Genomic DNA, 24,266 nt, shown 5'->3' with positions numbered 1-24,266 from the left:
TTACTCAAAAGTAAATTATTACATTCAATTCCGCAATCTCAAAGCATGTGTAGCAACCTCTGAAGCTAACTACCAGTAGCTTTGTAGTAAATGCTACCTTTATTCATAGCAATGCGTTGTTTGTACCGGGTACCCCCGTTGGTTTGACCACATTTAATCTGAACACTTTTTAATCTGTACCCCGCTAATTTGCACACCGTTCAGATTAAAAATGGTTCAAACGTCATTTAGCTCATGGAACGGAGTAAAGTGAAATGGAACGCTGTGGAACGGAACGCAGAATCAAAACAAAACAGTGAAAGAGGTAACCAGAAACACGTTTCTAGGGTGACTGGATGTTCAAATTAAAAATGAACCCCGATGGTTTACATGAGGTACCGTTCAAATTAGCGGGGGTGCACGGTAGTATGTTCGAAAGGTGTAGAAAGGAAAATGACACAAACATGTTCCACTCGTGTTCCACATATAGCGTTTACTACCGAGAATGTAGTAAACTCAACTTTACTACATTTTATTCATACGGCCCAATGTCGCAGCAGTATTGTTGATATGCAGTAGAATACGTGCAATGTTATAATGTTTGGTGTTACTTGGGAAGACATCAATGATACCTCATTGATGTGTAAAACATTCAACAACATGTTGAAAAGAGGAAAAGCGTCATCAAATACTACGATTCAACGCAATATATTTAATTATCAGAACTAGCACTAGCAGCACATGAGCCGTATACTCGAAAATCTGGAGCTAATTAGGGCAAACCGACCAGAAAGTGGGTACCAAATACAATGTGAGGAAGAGCCGAAATGTATGCAGGATGACAGCCGTGCCAGTCCGTGTCGGGCCTTCTAGACGACAATGAACAGGAACTTGACTCGGGTACAGGATACGAATCAGCTCATGAAGGAGGTTTATCTAACCGCAGAAAAATGAGTAGTGACGGAGAAGAATACCATAAGAAGGGTAGGAAGAAGAGGAAGAAGGAAAAGAAGAGAGAGAAACAAAATGGCGACATAGGCAAAGACAAGATTGGCAAGGCAAAAGCGGACGTAGGTGACAAATACGAAGAAAGAGATGGTTTCCTGGATGATGGTTGGGAAAAAAGCCGTTCACAACTTTTTTCATTGAACCAACAGATCCAAGTAAGAATATTCATGTCATGGAACTACCCGGATAAAAACGTACCATTCAGTGAATGAAATAAATTATTAATGTACAATATAACGTATTGGATACAATACAGCGTATTGTAATTGAATATCGAAGTAACTGTAGGAAGCATGATTAGATGTAAATATATAAAATTACACGTCTGTTCGGTAAGAATTGAACTCACGACTCCTTGTTTACTAGATATGGCGCGTTATCCCTACACCACGAGAGGACTCACCGGTTGAGCATCATTGAACACAGGCGGCCAGTAGCAAGGAGAACGAGAGAGTTGAAAAATAATCGGGAATGAAAGAGAGCAGAAAAAAAGCTACGCTGGTAGACGGGTAGAATAACGTTTGGTCAGAGTGGATCAGAATGAAGGAAATCTAATCCTTGAGCGTATTGATGAGTCTGGTAGATTACGTTTGATCTGAGTTGATCAGAATGAATGAAATACAATCCTCCTCCCTTAAATGGGTAGAGGCACTTCTAGCGGAAATGGGTATTTTTTTTTTCACCCATCGCAGGGTATTCGCAAACAACCGTGTAGGAGAAACAGTTTGCCTAGGCTACTTCTCTTACATGTGTTAAGTTCTATATGTACTGACCCCTCCACGAAGAAATACCATAGAGTGATTCCGAGGAGAAAAGCGCCTGAGGCCAAGAGCCCATCTGTGTACTATGTACACCACTTGAGAAATTCAACAAAAATTGCTCAAGTACAGTGCATGGGCTGGTTTTAGTGGGTTGTCGTTGGTGCGGAATCCCACCACATCGTGAGTTACCTTCTCAGGCGTCTGTTTGCAGATTTCCCCCTTGTAAAAAAGGCTCTGTGCCATAAAAATTACCTTATCTATCTATTCCATCTCGCATAAACCGGCGTAGATGCAGGGATATATCCGGTCTACTATGGGTCAACTTTAAAAAATCAATTTCACCCCTTCCCCTCATTGGTCTGCATTCTGATGTAGCAGGCGCCATTGTTGCCTAAAAAAAGAAGATTATCAGTACTTAAACAGTGAGGGGTGGTTAGTCCCAACCGTTCATCTGGTTGTTTCATTTGTAAGTGCGGTTGATCTGGCGATACTGGAGTACAAGGGCGACCGGTCTACGTTTAGTATTTGTTTTGTTCGAGGGTTGGGAATGACCATCGGCTTATAAAGCGAACGTCTAGTTTGTGTCAGTATTCGAAAATTTAACAACTTTTTTGACCTAATCGAGGGACTTCGCTTTTTATTCGAATAATTTATAATACAGATCTGGAAGATTAAAACTAGATCATTACAAAACATTGAGTAAAAAATCTACATTAAATCAAAAATCGCTTATCGATAAGTGTCTTTTTGGCTAAGTTGTTTTTCAACAGATAATTCATGACAATCTCAAACATTTTATACACTATCCCGACTACAACGACCGCCATCAGATAGTCGTTACTTATCAGCACAACCGACAGGAATAAGGCAAGCTCTAGCTGGAAGAAAGTCCACTCGTTCCCGTAGAACAAGACTTGGTCGAAAGAGTGTCCGTTATCGATGTAAAACACACCTTTATCTGGTCGAAATATTAATAACGTTTGAGTAACACATTTTTTCCAGTAATAAATTTCATACTCACTTTCAGTAACATAGCTCTGGAATTCACAGTTCATAATATTCTCTAGAATACTTCGCTCCTGTATGATGTAATCTAGGTCCTTCAAAGCCTGTAAATAAAAGGTTTGTTCAGCGGCAAAATGACATTATTTCACCATTGACTTACATGGTCTACAAAAGCTGCAAAGAACCGATTTACATTGTAGTACGTTAGGATCGTCTTCTCAAAAGTGTACTCGTAATGTCCACCAGGGCTACTGATCACTCCGGAATTGCTCAACTTGGTGCTGCCAATCAAATGCGTTTGGTTAAGATGTTGATGCGGTCCGAAGTTGGACGAATTTCTCAGTGGGGCTATCAGTTTATCGTAGAAAGCTCGCAGATTCTTTGGCACTAGTATCGAGTAAGTCTGCTGTTCTGAACCTGGCAGTAATCCTCGATTACCGCAAAGGTTATCCTCTTCCCGTTTAAACTGCAGTATCATAGAGCACATGTCCGTATCGGAAAAACCATGTGGCGATCGACCGTGGATGTAGAAACCGTATGATTCCATACACAAGATGAAGACAGAGATATTTGCAATGGATGCTACGTCTATGAACTGTTGAATAGCGTTTTCAACGAATCGTTCGTAGATGAGAGCGTTGTAGATTCGCTGGGCTACGTACACTATGGTGTACACTATTATACCAACAGCTATTTTTAGGACCTTGTCGTCTTTTCCCAAGTATTCTTCTTGTTTAAAGAGATGCAGGTGGAAGCTGTTCGAAGACCAGTGTTCGAGTCCGCAAAGAAAGAAAACACCAATCAGCAGGATGGTATGAGCGAACATGGATATTTTACGCTTCGTAGCCAGTTCTTGCCATTCGTTGGCAATGAAATAGTTGCGCCAGGCGGATACACTGTCACATGTGGGACGAGCCTAGAAAAAGAAAAAAAGGTATTTGTAAATCATGTCACATAAAATCCTAGAAATGTATATAATTATTATCGTGATTCATCTGTTGAAGATATAGGAAGAAGAACAATTTTTTGTAAGCTGGCTGGAGAACCTCATTTATATAAGAAGTAAAAAAGGGCACAGACTATAGTACGTCAATCACCGAAAAGAAACACTTCTTAATTTTGCGTACAAAAAATGTCAAGTATTGTGTTCAACAGACTATACTAAATATAGAGAGAAATTGAATTTGTCTAGCTTATAAAACACGGCAGGCGACGTTGGGCTGGCCAGGTTATAGGGATGCCAGAAGAGCTACATGCAAATATATTATTCAGTAGAAAACCCTGACCAGGCCGATAACGTAGACAGCGCATACGTTGGCTTTTTGCAGTTGATGAGGACTCAAGATGAAGATGAATCGAAGTCACATCTTAAATTTTAAAGAGCACAAAACCAGAGAACCAGACATTAGTTTATGCTGCAATTTTGTCGATTAGTCACTCGCTGGTTGTGACCTGGGAGGGAGAAACCTATACGAAATTTCTGTACGTCAAGGTGAGCCGAGATTTCTGCTGTCACGAACTGTCACTGTGAGCCCGGATCATAAAGAGTGGACAAACATGAAAAACCACGTAATTTATCAAAACATATTTTTGCATTTTATCCAAGTTGACAACAATCGGTTGAAATTCAATTCCTGCAAGTCCAAATGCAATGTCACGATAGCATCTTTTATTTTGATAGAGCGTAAGTATTGAAACACGCATCTTTTTACTCTTTACAAATAAAAATGAAAATTAAAAACACTGAAAACTATGGCCCATGTTTGTCCAGAAAGATCGAAGGTGCACAACAAATGAAAACATGAAAACTAGCGATTTTCCCCAAACCTGCCTTGATTGTCGTGAGGGAGCTGGAGTTATCTTGCAGTTTGGAAAAGTTTTGTTTCATTTTTCGTGTGTAGTATCGGTGCCTCCCTCCCAGGTTGTAACCAATCGATCGCGATTTCGGCTTGAAACGCTGCCTGGTTCTCTATTTTCGCACTTTTACTTCATAAGGGCTTACGTGACTCCGTCGATTTCTCTACATCGACCCTCTTTTTCGTTAACCCTATCCCGCCCATGACTTTTTTTCATGATTAAAAATAGAAATGAACATTTATGCGCAAAATCGTAGAACAAAACCTTATTTTTGAACTTTAGTGTTCAAGGTAACTTAAAATCATATAACAGGTGGTGCTCTGATGCACCACCAGGAACTTGGAGTACTTTATGCCTTCATCGTATTCTTTTAGGTGAGCTTTCTTCAAACGCTTTTGTAATTGTAGTTTCTCATCTTTTCCTTTACCTAAATCGTTACATAAGTATAATGCAATACTTCGATGTTTTCCGACAATGGAAGTACCGTCAACTGGATTACTTCATCTTCATCATCGCTCATATCCAAATTCTCCTCTTTCATTTCATCTCCTTCGGGACAATGATAAAGTGCACGATATCGGAATCTGTAATATAGCTCTATATACATTCCGCTTATGATACAATTCTAATTTTGAACTTACTTTTGGACCTAATCGATTTCAAAGGCGGCGTCCATTTATTACGTAACGCTAAAATTGGAAATTTTTGACCCCCTCCACCCCCCCTTCGTAACGCTTTTTGTATGGAAATTTTTAAATTTTTGTATGAGCCGTAACTTGAGCTTACTCCCCCCCTCCCCCTAGAGCGTTACGTAATTTGTGGATGCTGCCAAAGCATGCTTAACGATTTTCGCCACTTTATCTAACTTCGTCAAATCCTCTCAAAGCATCAGAGAATCTTCTTCGGAAAATCCGATAAAATAACTTTCGTAAAGATTTACCTTATTTTTTGAAGATTTTTCAGTCAAATTTGCAAATTGAGCTGATAACAACAATTTTATGTTGAATGTAAACAATGATGAAATTTCGATATTACACATTTTTGTGTGCCGTGCGCCCAGTGGTGCTGCATATGTGCACCATACAAGTTCCATCAAATTCAATCAATTATTGCGAAACTAAATTGTGTATTTCTGAACATATGTTAGTGCAAATAAAGGGTAAATCTATTGGAAAATATTTTTATTGCTACTTTCAGGAATAATCATCTTTGTTATATCAGGTTTTGAAATCATGTAATATTTTTTGACCAGTAAAACCCATTCCTTCATACATATGTTTCGTAAAAAAACATGTTAAATTTGTAGGCATCCCTAAAATAAGGCATTGAAGTGAAAGAGGAGATGTGTAATTATGAAGTAGCGTGAAAACAATTTTATTTTGTTCGTTATTTTCAAAGCTACAAAGGTTGAAAGTTTTGGTGCTCTACAGACACCATGGGCGTGAAAGGGTTAACTTCTCCAAAATGAATAGGGTGAGTATTTCCTATTCCGGTATTCGCCATAGTACCAATACCACCTCGAACTATATACCGTTTGACAACACAAATAGGCAAAAATCGTACTTACCGTAGCACTAGATGCAATCGATGGGGTGTCCAATAAATGTGTTCGTTGGTTGCCTATACCTGCATCGAATATCTTAGGCCGTTCCCAATCAATGAAGAATATGTCAATAGATGCGATCGTTACAAACTTCCGTAGCAATTTTACAAGCTGCAATGGTAAATGTAAGTTTAATGAACAATTCGTTGATGAAACACTATACCAACCTTGAATGTAAAAGAAAGATAGACAAAAATTTCCAACCCATTCTGCACCTCCACAGGAAGCAGCAGTTTGACATCGGTTTGCGTTTTGTAGGTGACGAACACGTGCAATGCTACGATGATTGTTGCTGCCAAAAGTGCTGTAGCAACGTTGGAGCACAGGTACACAACAAAATTGAAGAATATTTCCATGTCGTAGTACAGCTTATTTTGGCGCAATTTATGGCAGAACGTTTGGAAGAGTGTCATTGTAAATGCCAGCAACATAAATATTGGCAAGATTATCTGAAATTGAATTGAAATGACGATTTGTTTTCTAATGCATGTTATAGAAAGTTTGTTTGGCTTTACCTCTAAAATTGACTCGAAACTATAATGTTTATTGAATGTTACTCTAAATTCAAAGTCCACCAACTCTTCAAAGAATGAATTGGCCAACTCCTTAGAAATATTGACCAGACCGTATTCCAATTTCAGCAAAGGCACTGCTACGCGGTTTGGATTCTTCTCATGATCGGTATGCAATCGAAACTCAAGTTCAACACGTTTGATGTATCGAACAAAATGATACTTTTCCTGGGGTGTACCTTCGTCGTACAATCTAGGCTTGAAGTTATCATTCATACCAGACAACGCGTCTACCATGAGGAATCTTCGCACAAGTTGCCACTTCTCCGGGTCGGGATCATCATTGTGGGAAAATAATGCCTTCCTTATTAGCACCGGTATGGATCTGAGTAGGCGTATCTTCTGATCGTAGTAGTCCACGTAGAGATTTATGAACTCCGGTTCACTGAAGTCCTGCAGCATTCGCCGCAGGCTGATCCGACATCGACGATGATAGCTTTGGGCAAAACGGATACGTAATTCCTGACTGGCAGAGTATCGCTCACAGAGGTTCAAATCAGTTAGGCGCATGGCGCGGAAATTCTTCAGGTGGCCATATAAATCGTAGCTAACGAGGGTAAAGTTTAGCGTGTTGTTCTTCTGTATAAGCAATAAAGAAAGAATAAAGGAGGCAAAGGGTCAAAGATTAATGTCATGGGGTCAGCATTGCTTTATCGGCACCTGCAAATAGATCAACACGTGTAGCATTTATATGTACAAGAGGGGAAGGGAGAATTTAGGGAAAGGAGTTTCAAAAATCTATACTGTTAGTTTTTGCCTACTACCTAATCTGCCTATAAAGATATAACTGTCCCATATGGAAAAAGTTGGCATTGAGAAAATGGAAAAAGTAGGCATTGGGAAAATAGCGCTTAAAGTTTGAAGCTTGTCTTCTCATACAAATGTTCATAATTTTCTAATATATTTCTACAAGCCGTATTCGTTTAGCACAACCAAACAGATAACACATTTTGCTTCTATTGATCAGCAAAAATATGAACTTTAACGCAATTCACTTTTTACAGTAGCTAATTGGGTTTATAGTTCATATGGGTTCGTTCAAATATTACGTTACGCAAAATTTGCCAATTTCAGACCCCCTCCCTCCCCCACGTAACAGCTTTTGTATGAAAATTTTTAAATTGTATGGACCGTAACACAATGTAAGACCCCCTCCCTCCCCCTGTTGCGTTACGTAATATTAGAACGATCCCTATGGGGCTCTGCACAAAAATCGAGTTGTGTTTGATCCTTCGACCTAGACGCTGGCTCTTGCGGGGGCCGGCGATGAGGGCAGGACCAAACATGTCGCGCGATGGTTGAGTGAAAGTGAAAAAAAAACCGCGATCGCTTAGTTGTGTTTAATCTTCCGACCTTGACGCTTGCTTCTGCGGGGGCCGGCAAAGAGGGCAGGATCGTCAGTGTTTTCCCTCACGGGTCGCGCGCCTATTTTCTCTGAGTGCTTTTATATAGCCGAGCAAACGAGCGAAGCTGAAAGAGGATTGTTGCTGCTCAAGGATGGCGGATCAATTGGTGAGCTCGTTTCGTGCTACTGTTTCTAATCTATAAACTATGTATGACTGCGCCTTTAATCGTTACAAAGGTGAGATGTAAATATGATTTTTCAAAAAAATATGAATGGTTCGTCACTGTGAGTGTCGACGTAAACTTTGATTCATAAATTATTTATGTCTAAATTTTTTTTATTCAATACACCTTCTTCTTTTTACCTTTATTTTTGTAATTAAAAAAAAACTTTGAATGGTTCGACACTTCAAGTGTAGACTTCCGAAAGGTTTACTTTATTCAACAAACTTTGAAAGGTTCGTCACCTCAAGTGTCAGCATAATTACATAGATATTGGTCATATCAAATGAAAAACTGAGACTGCACAAGCCCTTTAAAGTTTATATGGGAATTACTATGAGAAAAATAACCAATTCATTCAATCGGTCATAGTGTTTGCCCATATGCTCTTGGGGATTGGAACTACATTGATACTGTGACACACATTCATCAGCTGCAACTTTGCCCAAGACCGTTTTCAAATCGGACGCCTCAGTAATTAGTTTGGCACTAAAATTGGGACAAGCCTTTAGGACTCTATTGCAAGTAATTCACGTTTTTCATTATTTTCCATACGTTTTGACAGTTCTCCGACTACCTTTCTTCCATGCGCTTGTGTTTAAAGTTTGAGAAATTTGAGAATCCAGCGTAGCGCGATCAGTGGGTGGAATACAAACAACAGTGTCGTCGCTCGGCGGCCAGTGAAAGAAACTGATTCGAAAGGTAGTTGCCTGTACTTTTTGCCGCTAGCGCCAACCGTTGGCGTTTAAGAACGAAATAAACAGTCGTTACCCTATTATGAGTAATAGGGTGTCCACGTATTAGGTTATCATAAGTTTTGAAGTTATTGGAAAGCCATTGAAACGTTTAAATGTAACTTTTCTATATATACAATGGTATTTTAGGTTATACATAACATATTTATATACATATTTAAATCAAAGCGACGTATCACATATTGATATGTATGTCTTAAAATAGTGTCTGCTGGTGGTTCGACATAACTTTCATCATATATAATGCAGAAAGCTTTATCAATTCAATATACGTTTGGTACTTAATATTGGAAAACTTACAAATCACAATCACATTATTATTAGATTTAGTTTTATTTTCTTCATAGAAATAATGAATAATTTTGAAAATCTGTATAAAAATTATTCATTATTTCTATAAAGAAAATAAAACTAAATCTAATAATAATGCGATTGTGATATGTAAGTTTTCCAATATTAAGTACCAAACGTATATTGAATTGATAAAGCTGCAAACATTTTAATGTTACTCAACAAATGTATGTTCAATTTTGCCTTTTCATGTGTTTTAGATGACGAACGGCAAGAAATATTGAGATCAAAATTAGTGTTGTAAGTTACCCCACAAGGGAAGTCAAAAACATTTTTGAATTTTTATAGTGTTTAAGCATCAAAATATCAAAACTTTTATATTGTCAATTTGTACACTACTAAGTACTGTAACTGATAGTAAATACCTCGAATGATATATTTCTACCGTTTGTGCTGTAGGAACGAGGAGGGACGTTTTGCAGCATTTATTTCATACAATCCAACGTATAATATGATTTTCACCTCCAGCAAACCAACCAAAAAAGAAACAATACACAAACCCCCAAAAATCTTCTGTTGTATATCTAAGGTCAATAAATGGCGGAATAAATTATAATAATTTAACTGAATGCTGAACGAAACGACAGTTTGGTAACATGTCAAAGTGTAGCCAATTTCTCCCTTGTTTCAAGATACCCAGTTTGACGGTACCAAGTTTATATTTTTCCACGACATGTTAAAACAAATCGTGTTATTTTTCATATGCATAGTAAAGTATCTATCAAAACATGTAAGTTGCGATCAAAAAAGGTGCTGGTTCGAAAATCCATATGGGACAGTTATGGGCAGTAATTTATTGTGTTATTTAAGAAATGAAAATTCCTCCTGAGTTCAAAATTGAAATTAAACTTTACTCAGAATTAGAAATAACTGCTTCGTATTTTTGAATACATTGGGATTCCGTTTTTGGCATGCTCCATTTTCTGTGTCTCGAACATATTGAGCGAAATCTGGGTATTTCTATCGGACATTTTGGGATTCTTTCGGGATCCTGAGAATGTACAATAAGTTGTTGGGGATGCTGTGCAAAATCTGCCGATTCCTTGTAAACTGCTAAGAATTTTAAGGCATCTACAGTATTTCTAGCGGAATACTGTGGATTTTTAGTTCTATTTTGAATATGTCGGCAAAATTTTTAGGATTTTGAATAGGTTTCCAGCGGAATTGGGATATTCCTAGTGGTAGTCTGCGAAGTCCTTATTAACTTTTGAGAATTTCCATCTGATACTTGAGAATGTTTGAAAATTGGTGGCAGAATTAAAATTCTAAAATCCTAAAAATTCAATTGCTATCTGACTCCAAAGCAAGATACTGATAATTCTAAGCAAGATCCTGTGGATTCCTAGTGAGCTAGTTCTGAGTTCTAGTGGGTTTCTGTGGACTAGTGTCTCACGGACACATGAAGATTCTTACCGAGCTCTTGAGGTTTTATAGCGGGATCCTGCGAATTTCCGTTTAATTTAATATTACTGATTTATAACATACAAGCTGAACTTCTCAAATACAATTAACTCTCATTTTAAATTGAAGTGATGAGAAGCTTATTTGGGTATTCAACGAAATTATGGGCCACAGTTATGCATTTTAAGGTGTGCATGTGGCCCATGTTGAGCATCCCTGTTCTATACTATTTTGTAATTATTTCTAGAGGAATTTTTAATCTGTATTTCTGTATGCAAAATCCTATTGAAGGCTTAGTCACTATTATGTTTCGAAAAATATCATAGTTTTTGTTTACAGCAATTGATTTCATTTCATTCTGTAGTAAATAATTTGATATTAGATGCCTTACTAAGCAAGAAACATGATTTTGAAGGGCCATATTTAAACTACCGAATATTATTAACTTGGGATTAAAAGATAAATTGATTTGTTATGTTTATTGTATTAGAAAAATCATTCAGTTTTGTAACACAAAGATTTTTTATAAATATTTTTCTAATGAAATGTATTGTATTTCTGTATTTTTACATTATTTTGAGCTATTGTTCAGTACTTGAATAGAGGTCACTAATACGATTATTGTTTTTACATGACCTATGCATACAAATAGTGTGCATAAAGCTTTTAAAATATCATTGATGATATTTCAGCAATGAGAAGTGTGTGAAACGTCTGTCACAACCAACCTGACCATCATTTGGTTATATAATGACCATATGGAAAAAAATGAAATATTGAAAATATATCGTTTCAGTTTTCAAAATTTTGCATGGTGTAATATTTCAGTACCACCACATAGATTACTCATTCTGGTATAATTGATCCGCCGAAAAAAAAAAACTAGAACGTCAATGTCATATAGAGACCGATATGCCTCTATTTTTCAAAATGAGACGGCAATGTGTTGGTTCGGCAATTCATTTAGGACGGCTATGTTTTTAGGGGTAGTATTAGCTCTGATACAATTTCTTAGCTGCATGATTTACCGTCAATCACAGTATCATGCCATACCATGTGATTGACACGATTTTCGTGCAACCTTTTGCTCCTAGTCTGTCACGGCCATCACAGCCCAGACATCGCGTGTATAAATTGGCAGACATCACGTTATATTATGATGTCTTTTAATTTTGTACAAACTAAATCAATTTTTACATATTGGTCTAGGATCAGGGTGGTAACAATAAATGAATAAACATTGTAAAGTCTACTTATATTGTTACTACTGTTTAACAGCCGAAGTATGGTCATTAAATAAACATGTACTACATTACGTTAATGAAATGGTTGTTGTTGAAAAGATTATCCATTTTTGGGCGAATAAGGCTTGGATAATAGTTTAATGGTAACTAAGTAAATCGTTAAGCAACTAACAGCTTAATAAAAAAAGCTCTGAGAAACTTTTCTTAAAGCAAAAATTGTTTCTTGGGGGTTCGTCACTAAGGTACCGTGGGGCAAGTGGGTAATGGATTTCGCATAGTTGGGATTCTTCAAATTCTAGAGACCCTAAATTAAAACAAATAAGGTCGTGTCTATTTTTTGGCTTGACTCTCACCAAATATAAGCAGTATACTGAAATTGATTTTTATGTAAAATTGAAGACAAAAGTACAGAAAAAGTTTTTGAAAAACCTCTAAAGTTTATCGTTTTGACCAATAAATTCAAAAACTAACAGTTACATTCACAATTTCCATTACCTTTAACATTTGTTAAGGCGTCCCAATGAACAGTAACATAAGTAATATGTAAACAAAGAAAATTTTATTCTTGTTACTTGAATTTTCTTCTGTTCAGTTATGTTTGTTGAAATGATTCGACAACATTATAACTGCAACATTTACAATGTTATCATGGGACAGCAATTGCATTTATGATCTATAGAATTTCCACCGCTCATTATTTGTTTTAGAGAAAATCGGATATGACGTCGGATAACTCTTCAAGAGAAATCAAACGAAATCCTTCAATAAAGTATTTAGAAACATTTTTATGTGGATACACCTATACCCCATTTTTTATGTTTTGAACTAGCTTTACAATGTCTACCACGAGATTTCCGTGCGTTCTCTTATATTGGAACTTTTCAATCAACATCTTCCTTTCAATCGGCTTTCCGAAGTAAACATATTAATATCGTATTATTTGACAACCTTTTTTTTAGAGAAGTTCCATGATTTGGCCATGATAATAGCATTTGACGCTTTGAGTATAGTGTTTCTTGAATTATCAGCACGTTCTGTTGTTCTATGATAATTGCGAACCTTTTATACTTATAGCTACCTATAGAGAAAACACAAATTCAATCTCTAATGAGAAACTTTTCACTTGCCCCACGTGATTAGAAAATTGACAGTGTTTCAATTTAGTTATTTTTAGGTCTATGTCAAATTAATTCTAAAACTTTTTTCATTGCAGTTTAAGACTGTCAGAGGGGACAACTTAAAAGTGGTACAGACAATTATTTTCCCCAACTTTTTTCTACAGAAAATATTAAAATAAAATTGCACGCCGCCAACTTGTTACGGAGTTATAGTTGACAGGTTAACAATATTTCGCTCTATTATGCAATAATGGCTGAAAAATCTCAGAAATCTCTTGCCTATCGTAATGTTCTCAATGGCCTCAAAGATTTACGCATGAGTTTACAATATTAATTCACATATTCAGTAAAATATTCCAATTATTTTCACTTACCCCATTTACCCACTTGCCCCGCGGTACCTTATAAGCTTTTATTTCTATTTAAAAAAAAATGAGATACATGATTCGGTTTGTTTGACTCATTTTCCTACCCATGTTCAACATTAAATGAATCTATGACAAAAGGTCGAAAGACAAACGGTCGAAAGGACAGAAGGTCGAAAGGACAAAAGGTCGAAGAACAAAAACTAAGGGACCAAAGGTCGAAAATCTTTTTTCAAAGAAGGAAAAAATTCCCACCAAGCAAATCGTTTTCGACCTTTTGTCCTTTGGACCTTTTGTCTTTCGGCCTTTTGTTATTTCGACGATTTATCTTTCGACGTTTTGTCCATGAACCCTTTGAAGGGTACTCACAACATTTTGGTGGAAAATCTAAAACTACCTAAATTCGATTAAACAGTCATTCAAATCATCACGCAAAAGCTTGGGTTCACCCCTCAGTATGATGTATCGTGCAAAAGTTTGGGTTCACCTGAACTTACTTTAAACGCGAAAATTCTGTGAAATCTCAAACCAATCATGTACGCGCCATTATTTGTGATTGAAAAAGGTATGAACTATTGAAATGGGTTGAAAAATGGCAGAGATATTGATAAAAATGATTTGCGTGCGGCTCAGGTGATCCCAAACTGTTTCATTAATTTAGATTTTTCAGTCAAATTTTGGTAAGTGCTGTTCAAAGAATATAAGATTACGATTCTTATGACACATTGATTTAAAATTTTGGACAATCCAATGCTGAGGAAATCAGACATGTTTTTTTAGTGTCTTTTTTGAAAAATGTCTCAACTTTAAAGCTAAGTATGCTCAAGAAAAGTAAAAATTTCTGCCCAAGAAATGACATTTCTTTTCAACTCCGTACTGCGATCAAAGAAAAATGCTTTCCCACGCATCGAGATAGGCGATTACTTTTCTGTTGAAGTACATACTTCACTTAAGTCAAAATTTAGTACAGTGAAACCTCTATGAGTTGATATTGAAGGGACCATCGGCTCATGGAAATATCGAATCATGGAACAGCAATCCTTTGGAAAGCAGTTTCTAGGGACCATCATGCAGTCGCCTCTCCACATCTTGATATCGAAGGGACCATCGAGATAGGGAGAGATCGAGACAAAGAACAAAATTTTGATGAATACTAGATTGAAAAACACTTCGTTGCCAAGAAAGTAATACACAAACAGACGTCATTTTGCGCTCCTAATTTGCTTTGAATCCAAAAATTGTGGTCTAGTAATCTTCGATATTGGTCATATCGACATACGGAGAGAAAATTGAGAACGATACATCAACAGAAACGCATCGAGATATGGAGATATCGAGATAAGGAGGATATCGAGATATGGAGAGTGAAAATGTATGCAGACTGAAGGGACTTATGAAATCATCGACATACGGAGAGATATCGCGATGTAGAACATCGAGATGTGGAGTGTCGACTGTAGTAACCATGAAATTTTGTTTCTAGTGTGGTTCCATGAGTCGATATCGAGTCATGGAACATCGACTCATGGAGGTTTCACTGTATACAAAAATCAAAAATTGTTGATGGAAAAATACTTACGAAGTAAGAATAACTCATTGTCTTTCGAATGCGTCATAGAGAGTTTAAATTGGACGTGTAATCACATAGGGGGTGAACCCAAACTTTTGCACGGGAGTGTAAATTCGACCATGTAGCTTTTGAACCTTCCCACTAATAAAACTCCTTTCTGTGAAAACCATGGAGATACAGAGGCGATTTCGGTCTCATGTAGCAATGGGCGTCACACTAACATTCCTTCTCTTCCTCGGCGCCGGCGCCGTTCTTGACATTACTATGTTCGGAGCCCTTTAAAATTGAAGATGCTACGCTAAACCCAAACAGTATCTGTTGGTTTCCTGCACAATTTTTATTGTTCCGGTCAATTCAGGATTACGAATTGTACAGTCATCAATGCTTATGCTTATTATTGAATTTGGATTTCAAGCTGTTTCACATTAAACAAAATTAATAGATTTTTCCGAAAAATGTTGGGTTTTCCTTATTTATTCTACCAAGTATACTTACACCGAATGTTGTTCACTCAAATCCTCAAATTCTCTATTGCTAGAGTAAAGAGGCCTTGTCAATTTTACTGAATGCTTTTATAGAATACCAATAGCCTGATGAAATAATCGCTCATAAGCTTATAACGGATATCTATTATCTCTGAGTTTGTTCTAGATCATTAGCGCTAACCATATTGCTGTAACTAGATACATAAAAATATATGTTATGTATTGGACGTCAAAAAGTATGCATTTAAATAACTTTTTCATTAAAAAAAACATTTAACATCAAAATTAATCAAGTTATGTTGATGCACAAATGCATACTTTACTTGTACAGTAGCTTATATTTATAGGCACTAAACATTTTAAAACAACAAAGAAAAGCATGGGTCACATGGGTGCATACTTCGCTTATCTACATAGTAAAATTTTATATAGTCCGTTGTAGCTTAATGAACGGAGTGTGCGAGTGTGCCATTTTCTGCCCCCATTCATAAACTTGTAAAATAGAATGCGGACATTTTTCCCCAAGCCACTTTACGTTAATGAGAAGGAGAATAGCGGTCACCGTTCTAAAGCGAGCAAGAAGGTGTAGGATCCTTCGTGTGCTGTGTGCCTTTGAATGGCACGCTATGAAATCGACCGGTATCGCATTAGCATATCTAGCCAATTAAAGGCGAACATAGAACATCTTACCGGATTGGTTGCGTTGACATCGTAGCTGAAGTCCAAGTACTTGTCGAAAATTTCGTTGACATACTTTCCGCGCCGGTAGAACAGATGGGGCTTAACAGTGTCGCTCATCGTCCATAGGTTGGCCAACTTTCCAGAATCGCCTTTCTGCCCCAACAGGCTGCCACTAATCACTCCTGGGATTTGGTTCTCTCCCGATGATACGTCGTATGTTTGATAGGTGTAGAAGATACTGCATGGCGAGTATTTATCCAAGCTGTAGAACGCAAGTACGCACAGATTGGCCAAATAGTGGCAGTGTCGCGTGCTCCGCATCACATGACAAAACACGATTAAATACTTAATGTTACGGAACACATTACCATTGTGACGATAGTCCAGCCTGAAGGGTTGGTGGTTTTGAATGTCTTTCAGTAAAGTTTGCTGCAAGCAATACGGAACCGTTTCTCGCGGACGCAGTTGGTCATCATATTGAATTGTATTAGGTTGATTGCAACCGCAAACAGTGCTTTCATTACCGGGAGGGTAAGTTTTACGATATACTTGAATAGTTCTTCCACTGGTTTTGGTAGCGTTGAGGAGACCCACGTGACGTGTTTTACAAAACTTTAGGATCTCGATTCGTGGTCCCGGCTTGTCGAAGAAATCACTGACGTTGCGACAAATCGGGCCCTGTACAGAGCTATCGTAATCTCGCCATGAGACTGACCTCTCATCACAGGTACATGAAAGATCTGCAAAGGAAAAAAGGTTGATTTTGGGTTTTTTTTTTTTTGAGTATTTCATACAGAATTTTCATTCACAACTCGAACTATTTCTAAATGGTTAACGCTTAACCCTTAAACACAATGGTGAAATCAAGCAAGGAATCAATTAATACTTCAATGTATAGAAATGAAAGAAAAATAATTTACCATCAGTGCAACAGTATCCGCTCATGTTCCAGCCCGCTCACAAGTTGAAAAAGTAAGGTAATTTGAGTAAATACACAAAAAATGTCCACAGTATGATTCTGTTTGTTGATTTGAACCGTTAGCGGCTAAAGTTTTCAAATTTACTTTGGGGCTGTCCATTAATTACGTAAGACAATTTTGGAAGATTTTCAACCCCCCCTCCCCCATGGAAATGAATATTTTAAGAAAATCAAATCTTTGATTAAAAAAGTTTTGAAATTTTATTGTCTTGTTTTGTATTCATCTTTTTATGGTGTCAAGAACTAAATAGATCTCTCATCTGACCTCGTAACTTTAACTTAAACCAACACCACTGAGCATTAGAGTGATGCCAATTTTGAAATTTTAGCTCCCCTATGCTTGAACGATTTCTTTTATGGTAAATAGTACTCTCTCAAAGTTTGAAATGATTTGAATGAAATTTGACTGTGCATATGCCATTTGATGTTTATATGGAGATTACTATGGAAAATGCAAAGCTTTTATGTTCAGCCCTCTAACTCGTCGTCATAATATATTGTGGAAAAGTGAACAAACTCTACTCATATGAAATCCTTTCAACTTTTCCGAAGACCACATTTCGATTGGACGTCAGGATAAATTGCTGTTCATAATCATAAAGTGGGTTTGTATTTTACATGCTTAACCAACTGCTTGGCAGGCAACAGTGGTGCTCCTGGCGGGTAGAATAGATCAAAGTAATCCAGGCTACTATGTTCTACAGCAAAAAAACCAGTGTTGCTCTGGAAGTAATTGAATGATTATCTCAGCATGGTTTAGACATTGTTATCAATGATAAAAAATTATCCTCAGGTCCACTCAAAATGTGATCTTCGGCAAAGTTCTAGCTGGGAATGATTCACATGAGAAGATTATGTTCACTTTTCCATAGATTATTATTACGAGCAGTTAGAGGACTGAACACAAAACGTTTGCCTTTTCCATAGTAATTTCCACATAAATTTCAAATTGCATGAGCACAACCAAATTTCTTCCAAATCATCTCAAATTTTGGGAGAATGATTTTCACCACAATTAACTCTGTTTAAGCATAGGAGAGCAAAAACTTGAAAATTTGCATCAGTCTACTGAGCATACCTCCTCTTCTATCTGCAACCATGTAATTAGTATTGATAGTTAAGCTGTCTCTATCTTTCTTCATATGCATTAAGATCTTCTTCACTGCCCTAAAATCGATTTCAACCATGTGGTGACAATTCTGACACTTCCGTTTCTTTGCATAAACGATCTCCTAATTAATTGCACTCTTGTGTGACATGTTGAAATGAAAATTCGAAAGTGCAAGTGTTTGAACGGCATGAAGTTCAAACTCACAAACGAAATTAACACCTTTCCAGTCTGAACACTGAACATCTGAACTGATTTCACATCTTCCAGTATTGCACATATCATCGCTGTCTGAATCGAACTTGCCCCGGTGTACTCCTTGTTTTAAATAGTTGATACACTGCCCATAACTGCATATTTGTAACATTCGACATTTTTGACACTTTCGAGTTAATACCGTCTTGAGTCATTAAATAATAAACACTCTCGTTCAACTTAATGAAATCTATGAGATTGTTCTAATTCTTGGCATTACGTCATCACTGGGACAGACCTGCTCCTCAGCTTAGTGTTCAATAAGCACTTCCACAGTTATTAACTGAGAGCTTTCTTTGTTAAAGTTTCCATTTTCGCATTCGTATATCGTGTGGTAGCTGCCATGATACTCTATGCTCATGGGAAGTCAATGAAATTTCCATTACGAAATTATAATGGACCGACCGGGAAACGAACCCAAACACCTTCAGCATTGGGATATTTAAACCTAAAATTAATGTTCTTTTAAAGGTATATTTTAAGTAAAACGAGAATAAAAAAATTCGAGCAGAAAATAGTATTTCTAGATAACTAAAAAATAGATACAAAATTTGGAAACTTAAGCTTTTCTTGTCCAGCCTAGGCATAGATCTTCAAATGAACTTACACTGCTAGTCAAAGAATATCTGTTAAACCCGGTAAAATTTTCCCAATTATACTTGTGGAAGTATAAAAGAACTTTCGGGTGTCAAAGAATATTTGTTTTTTTTTTTAACAAAAATATGCGTAGATTTTGTTTTTTTTTTCAATATGAAGGGTTGAACGAGATACTAATACTCTGATATCGGTTAAAACTACATCCTTCGTAATTTATCCAAAAGTTTATTAAAACTATTTTTGGACGCACATACATTAGCGTGATAGAGTCCAATCATTCTTAGGCTGTGCTGTTCCATAAATACGTTTTCAAGTTTTTCAATGAACACATTATCTTTCAGCGCAATAAGTTGTGCGATGTTAATTATCACTTCGTCGGAGGCAAATCAGCATTACAGATATAAAATCATTTGAAGCTTGTAGACAAATATTTCTGATTTTTAATGTAAGAACGAAACCACCATCTCATTTAATCTTCCCTCGAGTTTTTATTTGTAGTCTTTTTTTTCACGGCAATTGCGAAAAATGCAAATATGATTGTAAATTCAAATTTCGCCAATTAAGTCGAAGTTGAAGATTCGTGAAAACTTACATTTTTTATGAAACGTTGTGATTTCCCATCTGAGCGAATTTGGAACTAGAATTAAGCCTCCAAACTTGATCATTTTATAATGAGAACCAGTCAATGTGTACTTTATTTTGATTAGTACTGTTGAAATTTTGAGAGGAATTTCTACAAACTCTGGGGATATTGACCCCTATAGCACCAACATCACCTTTAGTCTTCAAAGAATGTTTAGATCGTGATTAAACGAGAGTGAATTAAAATAAATATGGGTCGCTCGCTGGTGGAAACCAATCGTTCAAATTTTCAGCCCGGACGACTGTCTGGTTCTCTAAATTTGTACTCTGGAAAATTCGAGTTTTGGCTTCGATGCATCTTCAGCTTAAACCCTTTGAAAGACAATTTTATCCTACAGTCAAGAGAAACTTTTTTTTCTGGTTCGATTCAATTTGAAGTACACCAAACAGTTAAGCCCTCCACGCTATATCATTTTTGAAATTTTTCCCGCGGCTTAAAAATCTTGGGCAGGCTTGATTTAAGGGAACATAGGATGTCTTATAAGCAGGTGAAATCAACTCACCTATAAAAATGCTGAGCTGCTACGGTAAATGAAATGTAATAGGGAAGGTATACCAGTTTTGGCCACCAAGGAAAAACATATTGTTTATATGTAAATCAAAAGACCTTTGGTTACTTTCAATACATTAAACGAAAGCTTTCGATCCATGCTCAGCAGGGAAAATATAAAAAGTAATCACCTATGTTGATTTCTTATGGAGGGTGGCGAATCAGGAACACCATGGTGAAAAACAGGTAAATTTTTTTTTCTATTATTTTCTGAGAAAATTTTGCGGTTTCCAATAATGTTTCCGTTTCATCTCAAAGCAAACACTAAACAGTTGGCAACCATATATGTCGTAAAACGGCAAATGATCCGAGGTGGCGAATAACTGGTGCATGGCGAATACCGGTACACCTTCCCTATGTTGTTAATAAAATGTAAATAAATGCTTAATTTAGTTTTACCAAATTAGGATTATAGTTTTGCCTAACACAGAACACCTTGATAAAAGAAATTAATGTAATATTTTAAATGATAAGAAATGAAAAAAAAATATGAGAGACCATGCATTTCCCCTACTATTCCCCTATCCTCCATTATCATCAAAAAATTTAAGATGTATATCTGGCGGCATCCACAAATTACGTAACGCTCTAGGGGGAGGGGGGAAGTAGGCTCAAGCGTTACGGCTCATAAAATTTCCATTTTTAGCGTTACGTAATAAATGGATGCTGCCTCTCAAGTTTTTGTGAATCAATAGAGCTAGAAATTTAATCGTACTTTGTATTTTCGATTATGTTGAGTGGAACTTGAGATATTCTTTAGCCGAGAGGTTAGAGTCCACGGCCACAAAGCAAAGTCATGCTGAAGGTGTCTGGTTTCGATTCCCGGTCGGTCCAGCATCTTTTCGTAAAAGGAAATTTCCTTGACTTCCCTGGGTATAGAGTATCATCGTACCTGCCACACGATATACGAATGCGAAAATGGCAACTTTGGCAAAGAAAGCTCTCAGTTAATAACTGTGGAAGTGATCATAAGAACACTAAGCTAAGAAGCAGGCTCTGTCCCAGTGAGAACGTAATGCCAAGAAGATTAAGAAGAAGATGTATTCGTTTGGACAATATTGATCAACTAAAAAGTATACCAAGTGGTATATTTGCATGAGAATATTTTGAAGTTCTAATCTACTAATGATTATTAAAAACCTTGTTTCCTTGTTAAATCAATAAGAGCTCATTCTACACACTTACGGTCGTTTGCCACCTGGAGATGTAATCCTTCATCGCAGATTTTACACTTGAACGCAAAAGTATCAAAATATTCACCATTCCGACAACCATCCGGTGTTGCGTAAATAATAACTTCATTGATATTGAAAAAATCAGAATCTGCTTGAATGATAGCATGAGGTAAAAATATCAGCGTTAACAGGGCCACTACCGTATTTGGATCAACACTTTTTATCCAATTAGACGACATTTTGAATTGAAAACTTCGCTTAAAAGTACACAAGAAAACTTTAATCGATGAATAGGTAATCAATTAGTTTTATTGCGATTGATGTTTCTCCTGGACAACCGGTAACGGAAAAGAAGTTGCTATTATAGGGTTAGACATCCTCAATGAAAGGGTCAAACTGTACTGCGGAGTGGCTGTTCAGTGACTAGTCGTAGTAGGTTGTTCTTGATTTGTTTTGTTGATGTTTCCATGGTGATCCTGGTCGCCGAATTGTTCAGTATCAGTTTCTACCATCGTTATAGGCTCCAACATTGGCCGTTTCGTGCCTCCAACCGTGCGTGACGAGTCAAGTTGCAGTCAGGTGAAGGGCTCTATTGTAGCCTGGAAGCAGTTGGGAGGTAATGAGACAGGAAACACGAATGGATTTGTTTTGCCCAAAATCATATGTTTTTGAAGAACGTGATTGAGTAACATAAGTATTTATATGTAGGAGCAGAGCAGAGCAAAACGAAAGCACGTGGTGTTGTATTCGCCGGTATCTCTATGGTTATATATGTACATATTATGGCGCTCAAATAAAAATCGAATTCAGCAAAAAAAAAAAAACGCAGCCAAAGATACCGCGAGATAACCGTAAAAAAAAACTGAACTGATTTTAAGTACCATCAAAATGCTCTGTAAGAATTGCAAGACAATGTTCACCACATGTTGTGGCAATATGATGATTGCTGCGAAATGTAACACGTTTTATTTGTACTGGGGGTCTCCAAGATGATCATAATATTGTGCATTTTTCTGTGATCATCTCTCAGGCCTCACCAAGATGGTGAAAATTTACCCGATGTACAAATGCCACGTGCTATCGCAGCAATCACCCCATCGTCCCACCATGTGAAAGAACACTATGATTGGTAGGTATTTGAAAATCTGCTCCTTTCTCTTAGCCGATTATATCACGCTTATCTTTGTCTGCGGGTCGCCAAAGTAGATTTTGAGTTGAGCGCCATAATACGTAAAGCAGGAGTGCCCTAATAATGACACCATTTTGTGTGGCATCTGAGTTTGAAACATCTTCTCATATCTGACCAGTTGACTGTTTTGAAGACTTGAGACTCGAGTACACCAAGGCTGAATATTTTACTTCATACTAATATTTACTTTTAGACATTCTTTACTTGATGTTTGAATATCCATTGGAACTGTACGAGAATCTAGCTTGTGGAGATCTATTCGATGTTTCATAGTAAATAAGTTGCTTTGGTTGTTCAATTTTGTTAGAATTACAAAAAACAATCTCTCTTATATCCCTCCCCTAGGACGTGTAATCTTGCCGCGATGGGTGGGCTTACCCCATTAGCACTTATATGGGAACCAAAGACATGTCCAGTCGTGGTGGTATCACATCAGGAAATATTTGTTTAATGCCGCGTCATCAACCATCTGGCATAGATACATCAATCTTACGGATGTGATCCAACGGTTATCCTGTTACCAGGCATCGGGGTTACAGGAGCCGTAGCCACGCTTTGATGCAGATAGGTTAGATTATGTTTAAATGGTTATAATATTGACTAATGAGAAGAATGACTAAGGATCCATCGAGTAGAATGTGACACAAATGTTAATTTGTTATGCTTCTCTCATTAGAATCATAATAAAAAACCACATTTATTATGTTGGTATCATAAAACTACAACAACTTCATTCTCGCAAAATTTTAATAAGTAGATAGTGCTTAGGCACGATGAAGCTTTATTTTGTCACCGAAAAGTGGATCCGGACAATAAAAAATGACTTTCTATTTATTTTTTATTTCTAGTATAGTTTCTAACACATAGAAATGTATTTACGACGATTCTAAATGAAAACAGACGAGACCAGATTTGAATATGAATAGATGTATAAAACAAACTGATCAAAATAATTATTGACCAACATGACAAAAGTAGTGAACTTAAAATATTCAACCTGTCCAAGTACTAATAAGCATGTTAAAAAGGACCTTTAGCAATACTGACCAACGAATCTGAGGAAAAACTAGATCAACAGTCAACACATAAAGTTTCCGATGTCGTTGACTATAATCAGCGATGTAGTCAAACGTAATTCAATGAAAACACACTAAATCCTGTTTATTCCTGATACTAATAGCTTTATTTCTTTCTTTCTTTTCATGTATAACAACAAACAACAACACCATCACGAGGGAGCAAGTGATCTGTCGTATGTACCAAACGTCGTATTAGGAGCCGAACCACATAGATCAGCACGGACACGGATCGAATTAACTTCAAACTGCGGTAAAAACGATCCATAAGCGTTGGTGGGTATACTAAGAAAGGGGTAAGTAACATTTTTAATTTTTAGCGAACGCATATTGTATACCGTTTCAGCCCCCTACATATTCACCCGCCCGATAAT

General features: G+C 36.9%; 1 protein-coding gene across 1 annotated transcript; it reads right to left on the bottom strand.

The window, feature by feature from the left end:
- Positions 1-2,355: 2,355 nt before the first annotated feature.
- LOC5567526 (meckelin) lies at positions 2,356-22,240 on the bottom strand. The gene is made up of 8 exons (XM_021851885.1): positions 21,638-22,240; positions 16,331-17,061; positions 6,729-7,364; positions 6,381-6,662; positions 6,178-6,324; positions 2,914-3,669; positions 2,770-2,857; positions 2,356-2,706 (listed from the first exon to the last, which is right to left on the bottom strand). Exons 1-8 carry the CDS (start codon positions 21,864-21,866, stop codon positions 2,462-2,464), a joined length of 3,114 nt encoding a protein of 1,037 aa, XP_021707577.1. The 5' UTR covers positions 21,867-22,240; the 3' UTR covers positions 2,356-2,461.
- Between the last annotated feature and the right edge of the window lie 2,026 nt (positions 22,241-24,266).

This window comes from Aedes aegypti, chromosome 3 (assembly GCF_002204515.2).
Source record: "Aedes aegypti strain LVP_AGWG chromosome 3, AaegL5.0 Primary Assembly, whole genome shotgun sequence".
Classification (NCBI taxonomy): Eukaryota; Metazoa; Arthropoda; class Insecta; order Diptera; family Culicidae; genus Aedes; species Aedes aegypti.
The sequence above is the reverse complement of the archived record's forward strand: the minus strand, read 5'-3'. Positions and strand labels throughout refer to the sequence as shown.

Bases quoted from the DNA above. Each gene is read 5' to 3' on its own strand.
- LOC5567526 (XM_021851885.1), bottom strand. From the start codon at position 21,866: ATGTCGTCTAATTGGATAAAAAGTGTTGATCCAAATACGGTAGTGGCC. The intron at 7,365-16,330 runs GTAAGATGTTCT...TTGCTTATACAG, and splicing joins ATGTCAACGCAACCAATCCG to AAGAACAACACGCTAAACTT. The intron at 6,663-6,728 runs GTAAAGCCAAAC...ATTCAATTTCAG, and splicing joins GTTTCGAGTCAATTTTAGAG to ATAATCTTGCCAATATTTAT.